Here is a 19646-nt window from a genome sequence, read left to right on the forward strand (position 1 = left end):
AAAATCGATATTGAAAGCTCTTTCATAAAAGACAAAGCAACTGTCTTTCCTCCCGTGGTTTTCAGACTGAGAAAATACACATGGGAAACTAGAAAGAGGTAGTTTAATAGCTGGGATTGTTCTATTTGGGTTCTCTCTCAGATTTTATTGAAGTTGTTCAAAATCCCTTCCTGGACAAATCCAGCAATAATAACCTGAATTAACTTTACTCCAATAAAAATTAAAGATATGAAATTTAGCCATATGGGATGATCATAATAGCTCTAAATTATAAACAACAAAATGTCCAACATACCTGAGGGTTTGTTAGGTGAAATGTGGGTAAACCATACTGTGGCTATTATACAGCCATAAAATATTTTATTGAGATATTGAGTAGAAAAAAAATGTTCATGATGTGTTATTGAGTGCAAAGCAGATTCCAAGACAGTCTAGTGCAATCTTATATTTTAGAATTGCAGATATGTGTATGTATATGCATAATCTGAAGAGATATACATCAAATGTTAATAACTAACTTGGGGGTAGTATAATTATGAGCAATGTTTGTTTCATAATTTTTGCTTCACTGTTTTCTAATTTTCCTCCAATGAAACAGTATTCCTGCTTCTTCTCTTTAGAGTGTCTTTCTCCTGTGTTAATACAATTAGACTAAGGTGTTGGGGGACCACTTTCCTCTAACTATAATATACTGAGGATCCATTATATGCTTTGTAAATACAATCTCATATATTTATTTTATTGACAAAACAATAAGGGTATTATTATCTTCATTTTGCTGATGGGAAAACAAACTCAGACAGGTCAGGTAACTTGGCCAAAGTCATAAAACTGGAAAATGTCAGCCAAGATTTAATCCAAACCTACCTGACTCAAACATTCATGCACTTTCTACTCTACCACTACTCACAAACCTTAGAGAAGAAATATCCTGCCGAAACTGGTTTGGCTCAGTGGATAGAGCGTCGGCCTGCGGACTGAAGGGTCCCTGGTGCGATTCCGGTCAAGGGCATGTACCTGGGTTGTGGGCACATCCCCAGTGGGGTATGTGCAGGAGGCAGCTGATCGATGTTTCTCTCTCATCGATGTTTCTGACTCTCTATCTCTCTCCCTTCCTCTCTGTAAAAAATCAATAAAATATATTAAAAAAAAGAAATATCCAGTCCCTATCAACGCCCTGTATGCTCTCTGACTCAACAATCTGTATTTAGATGCACTGATGCCCACTCCTTCAGACTCAGCCCACCTGCTATCGAGATCAATAAGGACTTAAGCGGACACTGTCCCCAGTTGAAAGTTATCACATCACTATTCCTGATAGGTGTGGGGACATGAAAAATAATTTTCTGGGTGGGCTAATAATTAAATTAACATGAGATAGATTAACAGGAGAAAATATCCAAAGTCATTACAGATGTACATTTGGGGATGCCAAACGAATAAGAGACCCAAAGAGGCATTGGACAGTTGAGGTTTAGATGCCATTCTGGAGCTAAGGAGAAAGGGGGGAGGGTGGTTTGGAACTTCAAGAGTCAAGAAGACAATTCACATGGAGATGGAAAAGCAAATGTTTGGTAAATGAATGTTTGCTGGGCCATCTTTAGCAATGGGCCACAGAGAGGACTTTGAACAAATGAACCTTGCTAGGTTCCTCTCTGTTATTCACACACTAGTTTAAAATAAACTATAGGTATCTACGGTGATACCTCCTTTCCTAGAGCAGGTTCTCCATCTAAATTCCTTGTAGGCAGTCAAGGGGAAGGTCAAAGGTTTTTCCTGATTCTTGTGTTACTTTAAAAAAAATCTTAAGATTAATATCCCATAAGGCATATTTCACATGGCAAAACTTTGGACCCCCTCCTAGGCATCCTTGGTTGTGGTGCCCTGCACTGGCCCCTGGGCTCCTGAGTTGTTCTCTTACTCACATCGCACATCCCCTTAGCAGACATCCCTTCCTATCCCAAGGCACAAGCTTCCAAACCTACCCTCTCCTGCCAACTCTGCTGCAAGCCCAAGCTCATGGGGCCAGTTTGTTTTCTGTTGTGGCTGCTGTTTCAAGTTCCTGTTACAATTATATGACTTATCCTCACTTCTCACATGGGAACTGGAGTCCTGACCCTGACCACTAGCCCTGATGTCTATGCCAGGCTGTCTTTCCTGAAGACATATGTCCAAGAGGCCACCTACATGGATTTGTGGATAGGATTCTCTCTGATGTCTGACTCTCACAGTCCACACATTTTTTGGAACACTTGGAACTTCATCTGGTACTTTAATGCTGTGTAGGCTCATCTCCTGAGGCTCATGTCTGTTGGACCAGAAAGGGTGAGACAACTTATCAGGAGAGAGAATCCAGATCAGAGTTGAGAAGGGGAGCCAAGATTAGATTAGGAAACAAGTATTGTGTATTCAAGTCTCAAGAATGTGAGGCCATAAATAGGATGAGGGAAGAGTAAAATACCAGGGTAAAGGTAGGTCATGATGCAGTTTTCAAATAGGTTTGATGTGTGATTCATGACTAAGATTGTGATCAATGAAAAGTTTTGGAATTCTTTACAGTCATACTGATGAGGTGGCTTAGAACATCTCTAATATTTGAAAAGGTTATTCATGACCAGATGCCACACTAGTTGCTTTAACTGTAGGTTGCCAAGAATTCTGGAAATAAAACCTTGTCCACCTGTCTAAACCTGGGTCTTACCTGGCATACCTGGCTATCTCATCTGGTTGGATGGGGACCAGTTAGTAACAGGTTCTTAAACTCTCTTGCCTGCAGGGAGTCAAGCAGCTGGTTTGACCAGCAAATCTCTCCCAAGTGACTTTAAACTTAGACTTATCCTGAGAAGGTCTATTTTAGCCTTCAGTAAAAACATGGAAATGTTACCCATGGACTGCTGTGATAAAGCCCTTTAAAAAAATTAGAAACTTTTCCATTTAAAGTAATTTATCATTATTGTAAAAAATTTAGAAAAGACAATAAGCATAGAAAAGAAATAAAAATCACCCACAGTGCTACTACCAGACACAAACCCCCTATTTTACTATGTTTTAATTTTCTGGTCTCAGGTCCTCAGAAAATAAACCACAGGTTGAAATGATTGGTGAAGGGCCCGGCTGGTGTTGCTCGGTGGTTGTGTGTTGACCCATGAACCTGGAGCCCACAGTTCAATTACCCATCAGGGCACATGCCCGGGTTGTGGACTCAATATCAGTAGGGTGTGGGCAGGAGGCAGCCAATTAATGATTCTCATCGTTGATGTTTCTATTTCTCTCTCCCTCTCCCTTCCTCTCTCTGAAGTTGATTTTAAAAAATACATAAAATGATTGGTGAAGGCTTTTTAAGGGAACTACATTTAGTTGGTGGCTAACATGTGGAGACGTTTGGGGGTTGGGGACAGGCACAAGAGCAGGTTCTGATAGAACCAGAGTTTATGGAAAGAAGCTGATATTTTCTAAAAAGCAAACAACTTTGGAAGCATCCTCTGAATTGGAGGAAACAACCCCTTCTGTTCAATACTTAATCGCCATCTGGCAACTGAGGTTATGGATAAACAACGGAACCAGTATTTACCTGACTAGGCTTTCATGGTTTGGAAAACATTCTTCTTGGTTTCAGTTCTGGACCAAGGGCCTTCGTCTTATCGCCCACTGGAATTTTTGCCAGAGGCAGCTGGAAAGAGCACAGGCTTTGGCTTCAGATAGCCTGGGGTCAGAATTCAGGACAGATCACTTCAGCTTCATTCTCTTACCTGTAAAATGGTGATAATTATTCCCCTCAGGAACTCAATGTTGTGACCTTGTTAAGTACCTGGCACATAGTAGGTGTCGATTAAATATTAATTCCCTTTAGTTTTCCCAATGTAGCCACCCAGAACCCTCCCAAAGATTTTAAAGATTGTGGGCTGGAATAGGTTAATGGTCGGAAATAATAATAGAAGATTTAGGATTAGTGGTCCCTGAGAGAGTTCTCTATGACAACCTTTACTTAAAGGGAGTCCTCACTGGAGGCCACCGTACAAGTCCAAGAAAATCACACTGTTTGGAAATCCACCCTCACCCCAACAAAGCTGCAGAAGGGAATCTAAGAACTCTTCAAGAAAGTATGAAGCAAAAGTACTACTATTTACATTTGCCAACTATCTGAGTGTGTGTTGGAGCGGGGTGTTTTGTTCTTGTGGGCTGGACCCGTGTGTGCGGTTCTATGGGACTAAGCCTGGCTAGAGAGAAAATTCTTACCTAACATAAGGGAGATGACACTATTAGGAGGGTCTGTGGTATAGGGAAAAGAGCACAGGCATTAGAGCCACGTAGGGCCGGCGTTAACTTCTAGCTCTACCACTCACTATGGGACTTGGACAGGTTATTGAACCCATTTGCATCACAGTAGTTTCTTCAAGGATAGACTTAATAAGGTTTGAGGGGAATGAAAATAATATATGTAAAGTCTTTGCTCAAAAATGCTAGCCATTTATTAATAATCATTTAGGAAAACATAGTCTAAAGTCAGAAGGAAGTCCAGGGAGTTGTCTAATGAAGGGAACTGGGCAGATAGTGCAACCAAGGCACAGAGCCAGGAATCTTGCAACCAAAGCGGGGAGGCAGTACACCTAGTTATTCAGTGCACACCTATTACGTACCAGCACTGCGCTAGCGCTGAAGACACAATGGGGGGAAAAACACACCAAGAGACAATACCTATCCTCCTGTAGCTTACAGATGATTAGAGAAGTAGATGTTAATCAAGAAATCAAACAAATGTAAGATGAGAAGTGTGATATAAAGTCTAAATGGAGAGGAATGGGTATATGAGAACATATATAAGGAAGGGGAATTGCCACAGTGAAAGGAGACAGGGAAGCCTTTTCAATGAAAAGTGAGGTGGAGGAAAGGAATGAAGGGAACAAGGAAAGGAGGGAGGGAGACGGCAGGGAGGGAGGAAGGAAATGGAACTGACTAAGCTTCAGAAGAAAGCAAGACCAGCGTGGCCAAGAGCAGATAAGCAAGGAGGGAGATGGCACAATGAGGCTACAGAGGCAGGAAGGCGGGGACTCGGCTCCGGTAAGGATTCGGTCTTGATTCTGGAAACAAGAAAAAGCTGTGGAATAGTTCTAAAAAGGGACATATTCTAGTTATATTTGTGTTTTTAAAAATTGCTCTGGCTTGCAATGTAGAGAACAAACTGAAGAAAGGCAAGAGAGGATGTGCAGAGACTAGTTAGGATAATTTTGTGTTGTTTGAGATTTTAAATGATGTAGCTTCATCAAGGGTGTAGTAGGGATAGTAGTAGAAATTCAAGAGCTATTTGCAAGGTAAAATGGAAGCATTTGGATGTAGAAGGATGAGCCAAGGATGATGTTCAACATTTCTGACTTGTACAATGGGAATAGGACCAGGTTAGAGGGAAGATTGTTAAGTTAGTTGTTGACAAGGTGGATTTGAGGCGTTTTGATCCAAGAGGAAATGCAAGTAGAATATAGAAAGTTGGAGATACATGCCTGGAGCTCAGAGAGGCAGCCGAGACTAGAAATATAAGTTTGTGAATTATCTACACAGAGGTAGTAATTAAAGCATGAGCTGAATGAGATCACCTACAGAGAAAGAATAAAGTCAGAACAAGAGAGGGTTCAGGACTGAGATTTGAGAACTTTCCAATTTAAAAGCCAGTAGAGAAGGATGAGCAGCCAAAGAAAGTGGAGAAAGAGTGGACAAGAAAGTTGAAGTGGGGAGAAGAGCAGCAAGGAGCCATGGCACAGAAACCAAGGGAGAAGAATGTTTCAAGAACAAGGATTACATAGTACCTATTGGGTTAAGCATTGCAAAAGCCAAGGGTCAGCTCCCGGCCAGTGTGGCTCAGTGGTTGAGTGTCAATCTATGTATGGGCCAGGAGGTCGTGGTTCAATTCCCGGTTGGGGCACTTGCCTGGGCTTGTTCCCAGTAGGGGGCATGCAGGAGGTGGCCAATCAATGATTATCAATGATTCTCATCACTGATGTTTCTATCTCTTTTTCCCTCTGACTTCCTCTCTCAGAAATCAATAAAAAAATATATATTTTTTAAAAGCCAGGGATCACCTTAGCTAGAGCTGTTTGGATAGTGTGATGTATCTGCAAACCTTGGGATTTGATTAAAAATGAGTGGGAGGTGACGTGAAGACAGTAAATATAGCCAACTCTTTCAAGTAATTTCATTATGATGGAGAGAAGAGAGAGAACACCGTAATCAGAAGGGGATGAGGGTTAACTATAAGTTTTCTCTCTTTACCTCAACCATCACTGCTAGAGAGTGGATGAGTCCTGAGTAGGGGTGCCTGGGGATTGAGAAAAGGAAAGAAAGTGACAGACACAGAGACAGTAGGGAAATGTGGGGCCAGGTGGGACGTTGCCCTCTGATGGAGAGACAGTGACCCAGAGCTGGTGCAGTGCGTTTATTATATACAGCATGATTCCAGGAAGTTTTACTAGAGTTTAAGACAAAGGAAATTATGTGAAATCATGGTTAAAGATCAAGCTGTAATTCTTCATTCTTGTGGCTTCTTTGTAATTGTCACTCCTGGCTGAGCCCGGATAATTGCGTCTGTTCCTTGCACCTGGCTGAACTTAGATAATGAAACCCACTCCCTGGCACCTGAGCTAAGGGTCAGGCTGACAACATACCTGCCTCTGGCACAGTATGTTTCCAGGATGTGGCTCTGCCGATGCCACTGGACTCGGCCGACAATCAGCTCATGTGCCTTCCCAGGCGCTGCCTACAGTTAACTGAGTGTCTGTTAATTTTTAAGTGGAGAGGCTCAAAGGTGCTTAAAAGACTAATGGGAATGATTTAGTTGGGGCAAAAGTTGAATCTGGAGGGAGAAAGGAAGTAATTGTTAGAGTCAGGAAGAAGGATGGGACCAAAGCAGAGATGTAAAGAAAGTATGGCTCCTCTGTTATCACACGAATGAAGAAGGTCATGGTGGCTGCAGATGGGAAAATGAGGGACTTTATGTCTGATAACCTTTGGTTTTGTTTGTTTGTTTGTTTCCTGTAAAATAAGAGGCAAAGTAATACAATAAGAGGTTTGGGAAGATTTGAAATCATTATTGTCAAGAGTGGGAAAGTGACAGGGCAGACTTGAGGCTAGGAGTCAATTAATATAGGAGATAATTGACCTTATCGTGGGCTTTGTCCAGCAGCCCCGTGCTGCACAAGTGTGAGAAGGTCATCTAGGATTGGGATTTTGTCACATCAGGAAGATAAAATGATGTGACAAGAGGTAAGGGAGCTCCTAAAAATAAAGAGCCACAAACAGATAGCACAATGTTGATAAAGAAGAACAAGGAAGAGGGACTTGCCCTTCCAGATATTAAAATATATTACACTGCCAGAAACAACATGAGTGTTTGGGAACCTGGTACACGATTACATTGAACATATGTCCCATTTGCCTGGGAAAGTCTCAGTTTTGCCTGTTGTCCCAGAACAATTATTAATAACAGCCCTTCCCATCCTTGTTTGACAATAAATCGCATCATCAGTCTATGTAAGAGAGAGGTGGCATCACAAAAAAGTGGGGGAAAGATGGGTTGAAACTAGTATTAAAGTAGCTCACAGTATGGGCTCTTCTGGGGCCCCATCCCAAGTGAAAGGAGCTTGGAAGTTGTCCCTCCATCTTAACAAGTATAAAGCCAATCAGAATGGAAAAATCAACTCTTTTAACATCTATCAGAGGGAGAGACAGAGAGGAAGGTACAGAGAATCACAACTTATCAGACCAGAAACCTCCACAGATCAGGGCAGGAAACCTAAACTGTAATTGATAGATTGCTAAAAGCTCCTCAGCATGGACAATTCTGAGAGCTAAAATCTCCAGGGACACCCAGCTGGTGAATTTGGGGAGGGGAACAAAACTTTTGTGAGTTTTACCTCCAGGAGCGCCATCACATCTGTCCTCACGGTGAATATCAGAGAAAAATTCCCTTGCACTTCTGGTAGGGGGAAGAGAAAATGAATCATTTTTAATATGCCAGAACATTCTGTTCTCAATAAGGCCTGCCTTTATTTGATTGATCAGATAGCAGTTTGTTAAAAACAACAACAATGTATTCAGTTTCATATACTTATAGCTATAAATATGCTTATGTATAAGGACTAACTGTTTTATCAGGGCCTAACTTTTGGGAGGGGAGGGAGAGGAAACACACAACCCCAGCCCTCCAGCCACCCTGTCTCATCTAAGGAGTAGGGGGAAACTGAGAAGCACCTGTGGCATTCACAGTGCAGGACCTCAAGTCACCAAAAGACCAAGACATAAAAATAGGACCACAGAAGGCTTCCCTCACCCTTCACACACACCTCACCACCACAATACCAAAGGTCTATTTATCTCAGTTCCTTTACCCAGTGCACCATGTCCAGCTTTCAACAAACAACTGAAAGGTCTACCCCAAGGCAAAAAACAACAACAACACAGTTTGAAGAGACAGAGAAAGTATCAGCACCAGACATAGCAGGGGTGTTGGAGTTATCTGACTAGGAATTTAAAACAGCCATGATTCATAAGCCAAGGGCACTGGTGGATTAAGGAGACAGCATGCAAGAACAGATGGGCGATGTAAGCACAGAGATGGAAACCCTAAGGAGGGAAAACAACAACAAAAAGAAATGCCAGAGATAAAAGACCTTGGAACAGAAATGAAGAATGCCTTTGATGGGCTTATCAACAGACTGGACACAGCTGAGGAATCTCTGGGCTTGAGGATATATCAACAGATACCTTGAAAACTGTAAAGCAAAGAGAACAAAGACTGAGAAACAAACACACAGAACAGAATATCCAAGGATTGTGGGACAGCTACAAAAGGTATAACATACACCTAATATGAATACCAGGAGAAGAAAGAGAGTAGAACAGAAGAAATATTTGAAACAGTAACAACTGAGAATTTCCTCGACTTAATATCAGACAACAAACCACAGATCCAGGAAGCTCAGAGAACATCAAGAAAGAGACGTGTCACAAACATTACATCTAGGTATATCATTTTTATTCTACAGACAATCAGAGACAAGAAAAAATCCTAAAAGAAGCCAGAGGGGGAATAAAACACCTTACCTGTAAAGGAACAAAGATAAGAATTATATCAAACTTTTCTTCAGAAACTATGCACCCAAAAAAGAGTTGAGTGGAACATTTAAAGTGTTGAGAAAAAAAGAACCACTAACTTAGAATTCTGGATCCTGGGAAATTATTCTTCAAAAGTGAAGAAGAAATAAAGGCTTTTTCAGCCAAAGAAAAATTGAAGGAATCTGCCACCAGTAGACCCGCCTTGCAAGAAATGTTTAAAAAGTTCTTTAGTGAGAAGGAAAATAATATAGGTCAGAAACTCGGATCTTCACAAAGAAAGGAAGTATATCAAAGAAGGAATAAGTGAAGGTAAAATGAAGTTTTATTTTTTTCTTATTCTTAATTGATCAAACAGATAACAGTTTTTTCAAAACAACAACAATGTATTCAGTTTCATATACTTATAGCTATAAATATGCTTATGTATGCTTATGTATAAGTGAAATAAATGATAATGCAATGGACATGATAGAGAAATTAAGAATATATTATAAGGGGTTTGCACTATCTATGAAGCAATATAGTATCATTTGAAAGTAACTTGGGTTGGTTGAAAATTTATGCTATACAGCAAATTCTAGGACAACAACTTAAAAAAGCAAAAGAAAAAGTATGACCGATATGGTTAGGAAAGAGAGAAAAAGAGTCATATAAAATGCTCAGTTAAAACCACAGAAGGCTGATAATGTGTGGGAGACAAAAATAGGAACAAAGAACCAGGGCAACAAGTAGAAAATAATAACAAATATGGCGAATATTAATCCAACTATTATCAATAATTACCTCAAATGTCAATGGTCTAAATACACCAATTAAAAGAGATTTTTCAGAGTGAATAAAAAAACAAAACCCAACTGCGTGTTGTTTACAAGAAACTCATTTTAAATATAAAGACATGTGCCCTGGCCATTTTGGATCAGTGATTAGAGTGTCAGTTTGAGGACTGAAAGGTCACGGGTTTGATTCCCAGTCAAAGACATGTACCTCAGTTGCAGGTTCCCCAGCTCTGGCAGGGGCTCATGTGGGAGGCAGCCAATCTATATGTCTCATTCACATCGATGTTTCTCTCTTTCTCTCCCTCCTCCCTCCCACTCTCTCTAGAAATCAATGGGAAAGATATCCTTGGATGAGGAATAAATAAATAAAAAGACATATAGATTAAATGTAGAATGATGAAGAAAGATATACTATGCTAACACTAATCAAAAGAAAACAGGAATAGCTATATTAATTTCAGACAGCACACTTCAGAGCAGGGACATTTACTAGGGATAAAAAGAGAATTACAGAATGATAAGGGGGGTCAATACTTGAAGAAGACATAACAATCCTTAATATGTATGTGCCTAACAACCAGTATCAAAAAACGTGAAGTGCAAACTGGTAGAAATGCAAGGAGAAATAAATGAATCCACTATTATAGTTGAAGACTTCAACACCCCTGTCAGAAATGGAGAGATCCAGCTGGCAGAATATCCAATAAGGATATACTTGAACTCAACCATACCATCAATCAACTGGATATGATTGACGTATATAGACTACTTCATGCAACAACAGTAGATTACACATTCTTCAAAAGCAGTGGTTCTCAACCTTCCTAATGCCGTGACCCTTTAATACAGTTCCTCATGTTGTGGTGACCCCCAACCATAAAATTATTTTCGTTGCTACTTCATAACTGTAATTTTGCTACTGTTATGAATCGTAATGTAAATATCTGATATGCTATATGTGTTTTCCGATGGTTGCGACCCACAGGTTGAGAACCACTGCTTATATGGAACATTCACCAACATAGACCACGTTCTGGTCCCTAAAACACACCTTAAGTTTAAAAGAATGGGAAGCATACAATGACTGCTCTCAGACCACCATGATATTAAACTAGAAATCAATAACAGAAATCTTCAAATACTTGGAAATTAAGCAACATGCTTCTAACTAACACACAGATGAATGAAGAAACTTCAAGCTAAATTTTAAAATCTATTGAACTAAATGAAAATGAAAATACAACTTATCAAAATTTATGGGATGCAGCAAAAGCAATTCTTAGAGGAAAATTTATACCATTGGATGTACATATCAGGATAGAATAAAGATCTGACGTTTATAATTTAAGGTTCCACCTTAGGAAATAAGAAAAAGAAAATCAAAATTACATTCATTGTAAGCAGAAGAAAATAAATAATAAAAATTAGAGTGGAAGTCAATGAAATTAAAACTAGGATATTAATAGAGAAAATCGACAAGACCAAAAGCTGGCTCTTTGAAAAGATAAATAAAACCCATAAGCCTCTTGTCAGGCTAACTAAGAAAAAAAGAGAGAGAACACATATTACTAATATCAAAAATGAAAGAAAAGGACATTACTACAAATTTTATGTGCATTAAAAGAAATAACAAAGGAATATTCTGAATAACTCTATGCCCACACATTTGATAACCTAGATGAAATTGTCTAATTCCTTGAAAGACACAATCTGCCAAAACTCACATAATCTGAACAGGCCTATTTATAATAAAGAAATTAAATCAATAATTAATAACCCTACAATACAGCATCAGGCCCAGATGGGTTCGCTAGTTAACTCCATCAAACATTTAAGGAAGAAATTATATATATTCTCTACTTCCCAACTCGTTTTATGAAGCCAGCATCACACTAATACTAGAACTAAAAGACACTGCAATAAAAACTAAGATCCATATCTCTCATAAACATAGATGCAAAAATTCTCTAGAAAATATTAGCTAATTGAATCCAACAGTATATAAGAAGAATTGTACACCCAACCAAGTGGGGTTTATCCCAGTATGCAGAGTTGTTTCAACTTCTAAAAACAATAAATGTAATCTATCACATGATCAGGATAAAGAGGAAAAATCACATAATCATATTAATAGATAACGAAAAAGCATTTGACAAAACCCAATATACATTCACACTAAAAACTCAGCAAACTAGGAATAGAGAGGAATGTCCTCAATAAAGATGTTGATAAAGAACATCTACAAAAAATAACCTATAGCTAATCTCATATTTACTGGTAAGAAACTTGAAACTTTCCTGTTAAGATCCCCTCTCACCACTACTTTTCAACATGTTACTGGAAGTCCTAGATAATCCACTAAAACAAGAGAAGGAAATAAAAGATATCTAGATTGAGAAGGAAGAAATAAAAGCCTTTGTTCATAAGTGACATGATAATATGTAGAGAAATCTGGAAAAAAAAAGACAAAAACTCCTGGAATTAATAAGTGATTATATTAAAAGATTGATGGTTGCCAAGTTTTTTTGGAGGGTTGGGGGATGAATAGGTAGAGCACAGAAGAAATGAAACGATTCAGTACAATACTACAGTGTACAATGCCTTTAGTAGATACATGTCATTATACATTTCTCAAAACCATTAGAATGTACAACACCAAGAGTGAACCCTAATATAAACTATGGACTTTGAATGGTAATGATGTGTCAATGTAGGTTCATCTAATGTAACAAATGTACCACTCTGCTGCTACATGTTGAAAATGGAGGAAGTTGTGTGTGTGTGGGGGGGGGGGGCGCACAGGAAGTATCCAGAAATTCTTGTAATTTCTGCTCAAATTTGCAGTACATTTAAAACTGCTCTTCAGCCCTAACCGGTTTGGCTCAGTGGATAGAGCATTGGCCTGCGGACTCAAGGGTCCCAGGTTCGATTCCGGTCAGGGGCATGTACCTTGGTTGCGGGCGCATACCCAGTGGGGAGTGTGCAGGAGGCAGCTGATTGATGTTTCTCTCTCACTGATGTTTCTAACTCTCTCCATTGCTCTCTGTGAAAAATCAGTAAAATATATTTTTAAAAAGCTGCCCTTCAAAAAGTTTATTAAATTTTTTAAAGTAGCTCACATTATGGAGAAATGGAGTTGGATCCCTACTCCATCATATTAAAAATGTAAATTCCAAATAGATTGAAGACTTAAATGTGAAAGGTAAAATTATAAACTTAATGTAAGAAAATATTGGACAATATCTTTGTGATCTCAATTTTTAGACAAAACCAAAAAGGTACAAGCCCTGGGAGAGAAATTGATGAATTTGGCTAGGTTAAAATTAATTGAGTTCTGTTAAATGAAGAATTTAAAGATAAGATGAACCTCTGAGTGACAGAAAGATATTTGTAAATGATGAAGGATTCATATCTAGAAACTCCTACAAATCAGCAAAGAAAAAAAAAGATAGGAAAATCTACTGACAGCGATTTTAAGTAGACACTTCACAGAACCCCGATAAATTTGTGAAGAGATGCTCAAATGTGCTAGTCTTAAATCAAGATACTAATTTACATCTATTAAATTGGAAATTATTAGAAAGTCCAACAATCACAATACTGATAAGGATGTGGGGAAATGGGAACACTAATGCATAGCTAATAGAAGAAAAGTAGGCATAGTCATTCTGCAGAACAATCTGGCAGTACTTAGTGAAATTAATATTATACCCACCACCCAACAGCCCAGCAATCCCACTACATGGTTTATGTTGCTGAGACACTCCCATGTGCGTTCACAAGTAGAGCAGCATGGGGACCCACTGCAGCGATGTTTCTGGAGGCAAAGAGCTGGAAGTTAGCTGAGGGCTCCTACGTGGGAGAGTGAATAGATAAAATGTGGTCTGTGCATGTAATGGCATACTAGGCAAGAGAATCAATGAATTACATTCAAATATAGTAACACAGACATATCCCAAAAGCATAAGGTTAAGAGGAAAAAAAACCCCACACCTTAAAATATAAAACAATTCTATGTAACTTCAAGTAAGTAGCGCGCACACACACACACACACACACACACACACACACACACCACACAGAAAAGGACATATATTAAATATTTAGGAGTACATGTTAAATAGAGGAGGGAAATGGGAACAGAGTAAAGAATACAGAGATAAACAAATGTAATAGGCAACTGCCTTGGCTTTGTCCAGTGAAGAAAATAGATGATGAATTAAGGAGTTTGAGTGCCTTTTTTTTTTTAACCTGTTGTGCTAAAAGGAAGAGGATTTTTTTAAAAAAATGTGAAACAAGTACAATATGGGTTTAATAGTTTTATTAGATTATATTTAAAGATTAAATGAGTAATTCAGATAAGCACTTAGGTTAGTGCCTGGCGCGTACTCAACACTCAATAAATGTCACCCATTAATGTTATTAACACTCCTCATGACATACCAGTCAACTGGAGTTGGCACTTAAGACCAATTGGATTTAGATGATTCCCCAAAAGATCCATAGTCTATGGCTCTGCTAAAATGAATAGGCAAGTACTGGCAGCAGACTCAGAAGCAGGCAGGAGAAATGCTGAAAGCAGCCTTGGGGAGTGGGAATGGCTACCAGCTTTTTTGCAGTGCCATTGGAAACCTTGATGGTTAACTTGGGACAATACTAATCTCAGGCACAAGTTCAGAAGGTAGAGAGCCCTGGCTTGGTGGCTCAGTCGGTTGGAGTGTCCTCCCGTACACCAAAAATTGGCAGGTTTGAACCTTGGTCAGGGCTCTTACAGGAGGCAGCTGATTGATGTTTCTCTCTCACACCAGTTTCTCTTTCTCTCTAAAATCATTTTTTTAAAAGAAACAAAGTAGAGACCACAGGAAAACAGTGCTGTGAAGCTGGGGAACTTCATGTAATTTGTGATACTTCTCCAAAGGGGTGTTTTCTTATAATGATAACTTTCATTTCAAGTTATCAAATCGTTGCTGCGTTACAACTAGCCCTATAGAGTGTTTGCTTTGAATGCTCTCTTTCCCGTCCTCCTCTCCCTTCCCTGAAGTGGGACACGGCTTATCTTAGTGAAATGAGCAAGATCATCCCCTAGTTTCCTGATCCTCAAAGTGCTGACCCAAGATCCCGGTCCTGGAGAGCATAGGACATATGCCCCATCCTTGCCCTCCTGTTAAGTCAACAAGCAGTGACTGGGACTCTAGGCCAGGCACTACTCTGGTGTCTGGGGATCGAGAGCTGCTAACACAGAACGACAGCTTTAAGAATAAAATGAAGTGTCAACTCGGAAACATAAGAGCCTTCCCCAAACGAAGCACATTTTAATGCGTTTATTTTCCGCTGGTTTTCCACAGATCATAGATGAAGAAGAAACACAGTTTATGAGTAACTGCCCTGTCGCGGTCACGGAAAGCACCCCACGGAGGAGGACACGGATCCAGGTGTTCTGGATAGCACCACCGGCAGGAACAGGCTGTGTCATTCTAAAGTAAGTGAGCGTGGGATTCTCCTCACACTTCGCTCCCCTCCCCTGCGGTCCACCAAAGGCTTCATGGTGTGGTTGCAGAAAGAAAAGTGGCTTTGCTGGGCCGTCGGGCAGGTTGCATCATTTCTCTGCCCTCAGTTATCTCCACTCCAAAATGGGACTGGAGGCCATCATTGGTAAAGTGCTATAAAAGAATCATTTGCCGAAATCTTGATTTTCACCTAATACAGTGATTCTCCTGGCCACTCTCTATCTTCCTAGAGATAATGCTACTATGGCTGGTCAAGAAAAATTACGAACCAGGTGAGGATAATCTTTGACTTTCTCCATCTGGAATCTAATACCCAGTAACCTTAATGTGTGCCAGGCTGACCTGAGACCCAACTTAACCTCCATTAGCCTCCAGCTCTGCCTTATGATCCTATGTTTTACCTTCTCCCATCAAAATTGCCCTCTTGTGCCACTTCCTAGGGGACCTCCTGGTTTTCCTTTTGGTAAGTTACAATAAATGATCAGAAGTGTTAACCAGCTAATAGTTTTCCTCTGAGAGGTAGCATTATCTCAAAACGGTGTCTCCAAAACTGTGTGCCATAGAATGGTGTTCAGGGAGATGTAAACAGGCGGGCAAGAAATCAACTTCTGTGGTTAAACAAGTTTGAAAAATGCTGTATATTGTATCTTCTTCTTGCACATTCACAGCATATGTTATCATATTGAAGGATTTTGTTATCACAAAATCCTGCTACAACGAAATCTGTTTAACTTGGTTTCATCCAGCATTCCCCAGACTTACTTAATGCAAAGCTCCTTTTCTACTGAGACATCCACTGATATTCACCAGCTTTGGAAACTAGGAATGACTTATTTTAAATAGATTTACAGAATGTATAGAGCGACGGTGAGAATTTTAGGAATTCAGATATACAATAGTCATGGTTAGATGACCAAGGCTCCAATTCCAATATCTGAGAAGTCTTTCCCATGGAGGTAGTGGCTGAGACCTTCCCAACCGTCTTCCTCTTCTTTAAACCACCCAAGGCCTTATTCATGTATTTGGTTTATTTGTTTGCATCTCTGGCATGTGGATATTTCAACAGAATTACAAATGTGGTTAACTCCAGGCCAGCCCCCAGGAGAGGCTGCTAAGAAAGCCTTTCACCTCCCCATTCCAATCCCTGTAGTTTCCGGCTGGGCCTGACGTATGGAAAAAACCCCCGCAGAGATCTCTAGGAATCTCTGTCCCCTGTCCAGACTCAGCCCTCTCTTTTGCTGCTCTTTCTGGGCATCATCTGTTTCTTTTTTTAGTTTAATGCAAGCTGAGCATCCTTCCTCAGATTCCTTGAGAAGTTTGGCTCTTGGCATTAATTACACTGGTGATTTGGAAAAAAAAAATTAGCAGTAGAACTTTAGCTCTTGGTGTTAATTTACATTGGAGATTTGCTTTAAAAATAGCAACTAGAAGTTTTAAAATGAAATTTTACATATAAACTTAATATATAACATATATCTAGTATCTAGTAGAAATGTGGGAGAAGACCTTGTGGAAATCAAGAGATCACTGAAACAACAAGCAAAATCTGTTTATTCAGAGCTTGCTGTATATCAAGGGAGTCAGGGACCATCATCACTATCATTTGGCAGAGACTCAAAGGCAGCAGAGGAGTGGAAAAGCTTTAGAGTGAAAAGAGGGAAGACTGCAGGTATGTTCTGGTCATGGGGGCGCAGGAAGGGGGATAGCTAGAAGTGCGGCATCTTATGCAATTGGTTTGGAGAGTGCATTTGGCTTTCTTTGGTTGGTCAAGACTTAAAAATAGAGGAGGTGGGGGGGGAGGGGCAGGTTAGAGAAGTCGGCAGTCATTGACCAAGTCCTAAATGTTCTGGGCTGATAGCTTCAGAGGTTGTGGTTTGGCTTCCCAGGTGAGTTGCTGCAAAGGTTGGGGTTAGATTTCTATTGTCATTGTCATATATGGTCTGCCCATTGTCCATTAGTATGTCCAATCTCTCAGCCTGAACACGGGTCTCAGTTTGGCTTTCTAGCACCCATACCCCTGCCCATGGTGGCCCTATCCCTCTGCAGGGCCTGGGGCTCTGGAGAAGAAAGTTGGAAAACATCAGATCTTCCCACTCTAAAAACCTTACCCTCACCTAGATCTCTGTTTTTCTATGATTTCTTGTTCTCACAAACCAGAGCATTTGATCTCCCTGGTGGAAGCCAGAAAGGCATCTCTCGTTTACCCATTAACAATGAACATATGTGGACATACATTTATTTATTACCAGTTAAGCAATGTGGCTTGTGCATTCACTCATTCTTTCAGCAAATGTAACTGAGCTTCTATCTGCATATGCATGATATGTATAGGCAACTGACATATGTTTTTGGCCCTTAGGGTTCTCATGGGCCAAATGCAGGAGAGAGCAAAAGTCAGCCAGTACTTTTTCTGTACCAGGAACACAGCTGCACAGCTCACAGGTTTTATCTAAGTTAATCTTCACAACAACTCCCCCATTTTACAAATGAGGAATCAAGTTTCAGGGAATTAGACAAGTTTCTTTTTTTAATTTTTATTTATTGATTTTAGAGAGATGAAGGGAGGAAAGGAGGGAGGGAGCGAGGGAGGGAGGGAGGGAGAAAGAGAGAGAGAGGAAACATTGATTCGTTGTTCCACTTCTTTACGCACTCACTGGTTGATTCTTGTTATGTGCCCTGACCAGGGATCAAACCCACAATCTTGGCTTATCAGGCCGACACTCTAACCAACTGAGCTACCTGGCCAGGGCTAGACAAGTTTCTTGAAGTCACACATCCATATAACTCTAAAACCCCATGTTCTTCCTTTTCCTTGTTTCTTCTAAAGGAGCTAATACAAGCTAAAACTATTCACTGAGGAATTAATAGTTTTTAAGATAAGATGTACGTACATTTACATTGTAACATTTCAAATAATACAGAAAACAGTGAAATACAGAATACAGAAGTGAAAAGAACAACAACCCTGACATTGCCCCTAATGAATCTCAGCGTTTCCTCCCCAATGGTAGCAAATATATCAATTTGATATTTATTGTTTAGATTTATCTTATTCTTATATGCAGATAAGTAAGGATAAAAGAATATAGTTTCATTTTTGTGGAAATTTAAATTTACACAAATGGTTTCATGGTCTACGTGATGTACTGAACTTGGATGGCTTTTCACTAAATAAGATGTGTTGGAGAGATATCCAGGTCAGAAAATATAGCTCTACCTCTTTTTAAAAATTGTTGCGAATCATCTATCGTGGGAATGTGTTAGTTATTCCATAGTTGATGGACATTTAGATTGTTTCCAGTTTTTTTGTTATTGCAAATAGTATTATGATGAGCATCCTTTGTACATGCGCCTTTGAGCAAATATGCAAGTTTTTTATCCCTGGTAGATGCCAAGGTATGGGATCATAAGGGATACACATTTATAATTTTAATAGACATTGCCAGATTTTCCTCTATAAAGTTTGACAACTTAAACATCTTTTCTGACTATGAACAAGAGAGCCTACTTCCATATTGACTCAATAACTCTTGATATTATCAATCTTTAGAGATCTACCCAACTGATAGTTTTAAAAAATGGTATATTATATTAATTTGCATTTTCCTGCTTACTAGTAATATTAAGAATCTTTTCATATATATTCCATTTCTGTTTCCTCTTCTGTGAAGGGCCTGTTCATATTCTTGCCTATTTTTCTAATGATGTAGCTTTTAAAAATTGATTTTAAAGTATTTTTTATATAATTATATAAAAATATTTTATGTAAAAATATTTACATATATAATTTTATATACTTACATGTGCTTATATGTAAAATTGATCTTTATATATTCCAGATAATAATGCTTTGTTATAAGTTTCAAATATTTTTTCTACCTTTTTAAAAAACATTGCTTATGGGTATCTAGTCATCCAGAAAATTAAAATCTTGATTTTAATCTCATGTATCAATCCTTTCCCTTATGAATTTTGATTTGTGTCTATTTTAAAAAGAACCTTCCTACATCCAAGATTATACATATATTGCTGGGGTCCAACCCCAGCAGGTCCAGGGGTCCCCAAAGGTGTGGACGGAGTCGGCGAAGAAGGAAAGACACGGAGACAGCGTTCAGTTGATCAGCAGCCTTGCCAGGATCTCTAGCCACAATCTCCAGCCAAGTACTGTGTCCATGTTCTCTTGCTAGGTTCTCCAGCCAGGTTCTCCAGGTTCTCCAGCCAGGTTCTGTAGCCATGCTCTCACACTAGGTTCTCCAGCCCG

The 19646-nt window shown here is 39.4% G+C and overlaps 1 protein-coding gene across 1 annotated transcript in view; it reads left to right on the forward strand.

Annotated features, from left to right (window-relative positions):
• The window catches only part of SPON1 (spondin 1), a 267507-nt gene that overhangs the window by 50976 nt on the left and 196885 nt on the right, over positions 1 to 19646 (forward strand). The window contains exon 3 of the mRNA XM_006773190.2: positions 15224 to 15357. Coding sequence (XP_006773253.2) covers positions 15224 to 15357 — 134 coding nt within the window. The remainder of the gene's footprint in view (positions 1 to 15223; positions 15358 to 19646) is intronic.

The sequence above is a fragment of the Myotis davidii genome, unplaced genomic scaffold (assembly GCF_000327345.1).
Source record: "Myotis davidii unplaced genomic scaffold, ASM32734v1 scaffold946, whole genome shotgun sequence".
NCBI classification, from domain to species: Eukaryota; Metazoa; Chordata; class Mammalia; order Chiroptera; family Vespertilionidae; genus Myotis; species Myotis davidii.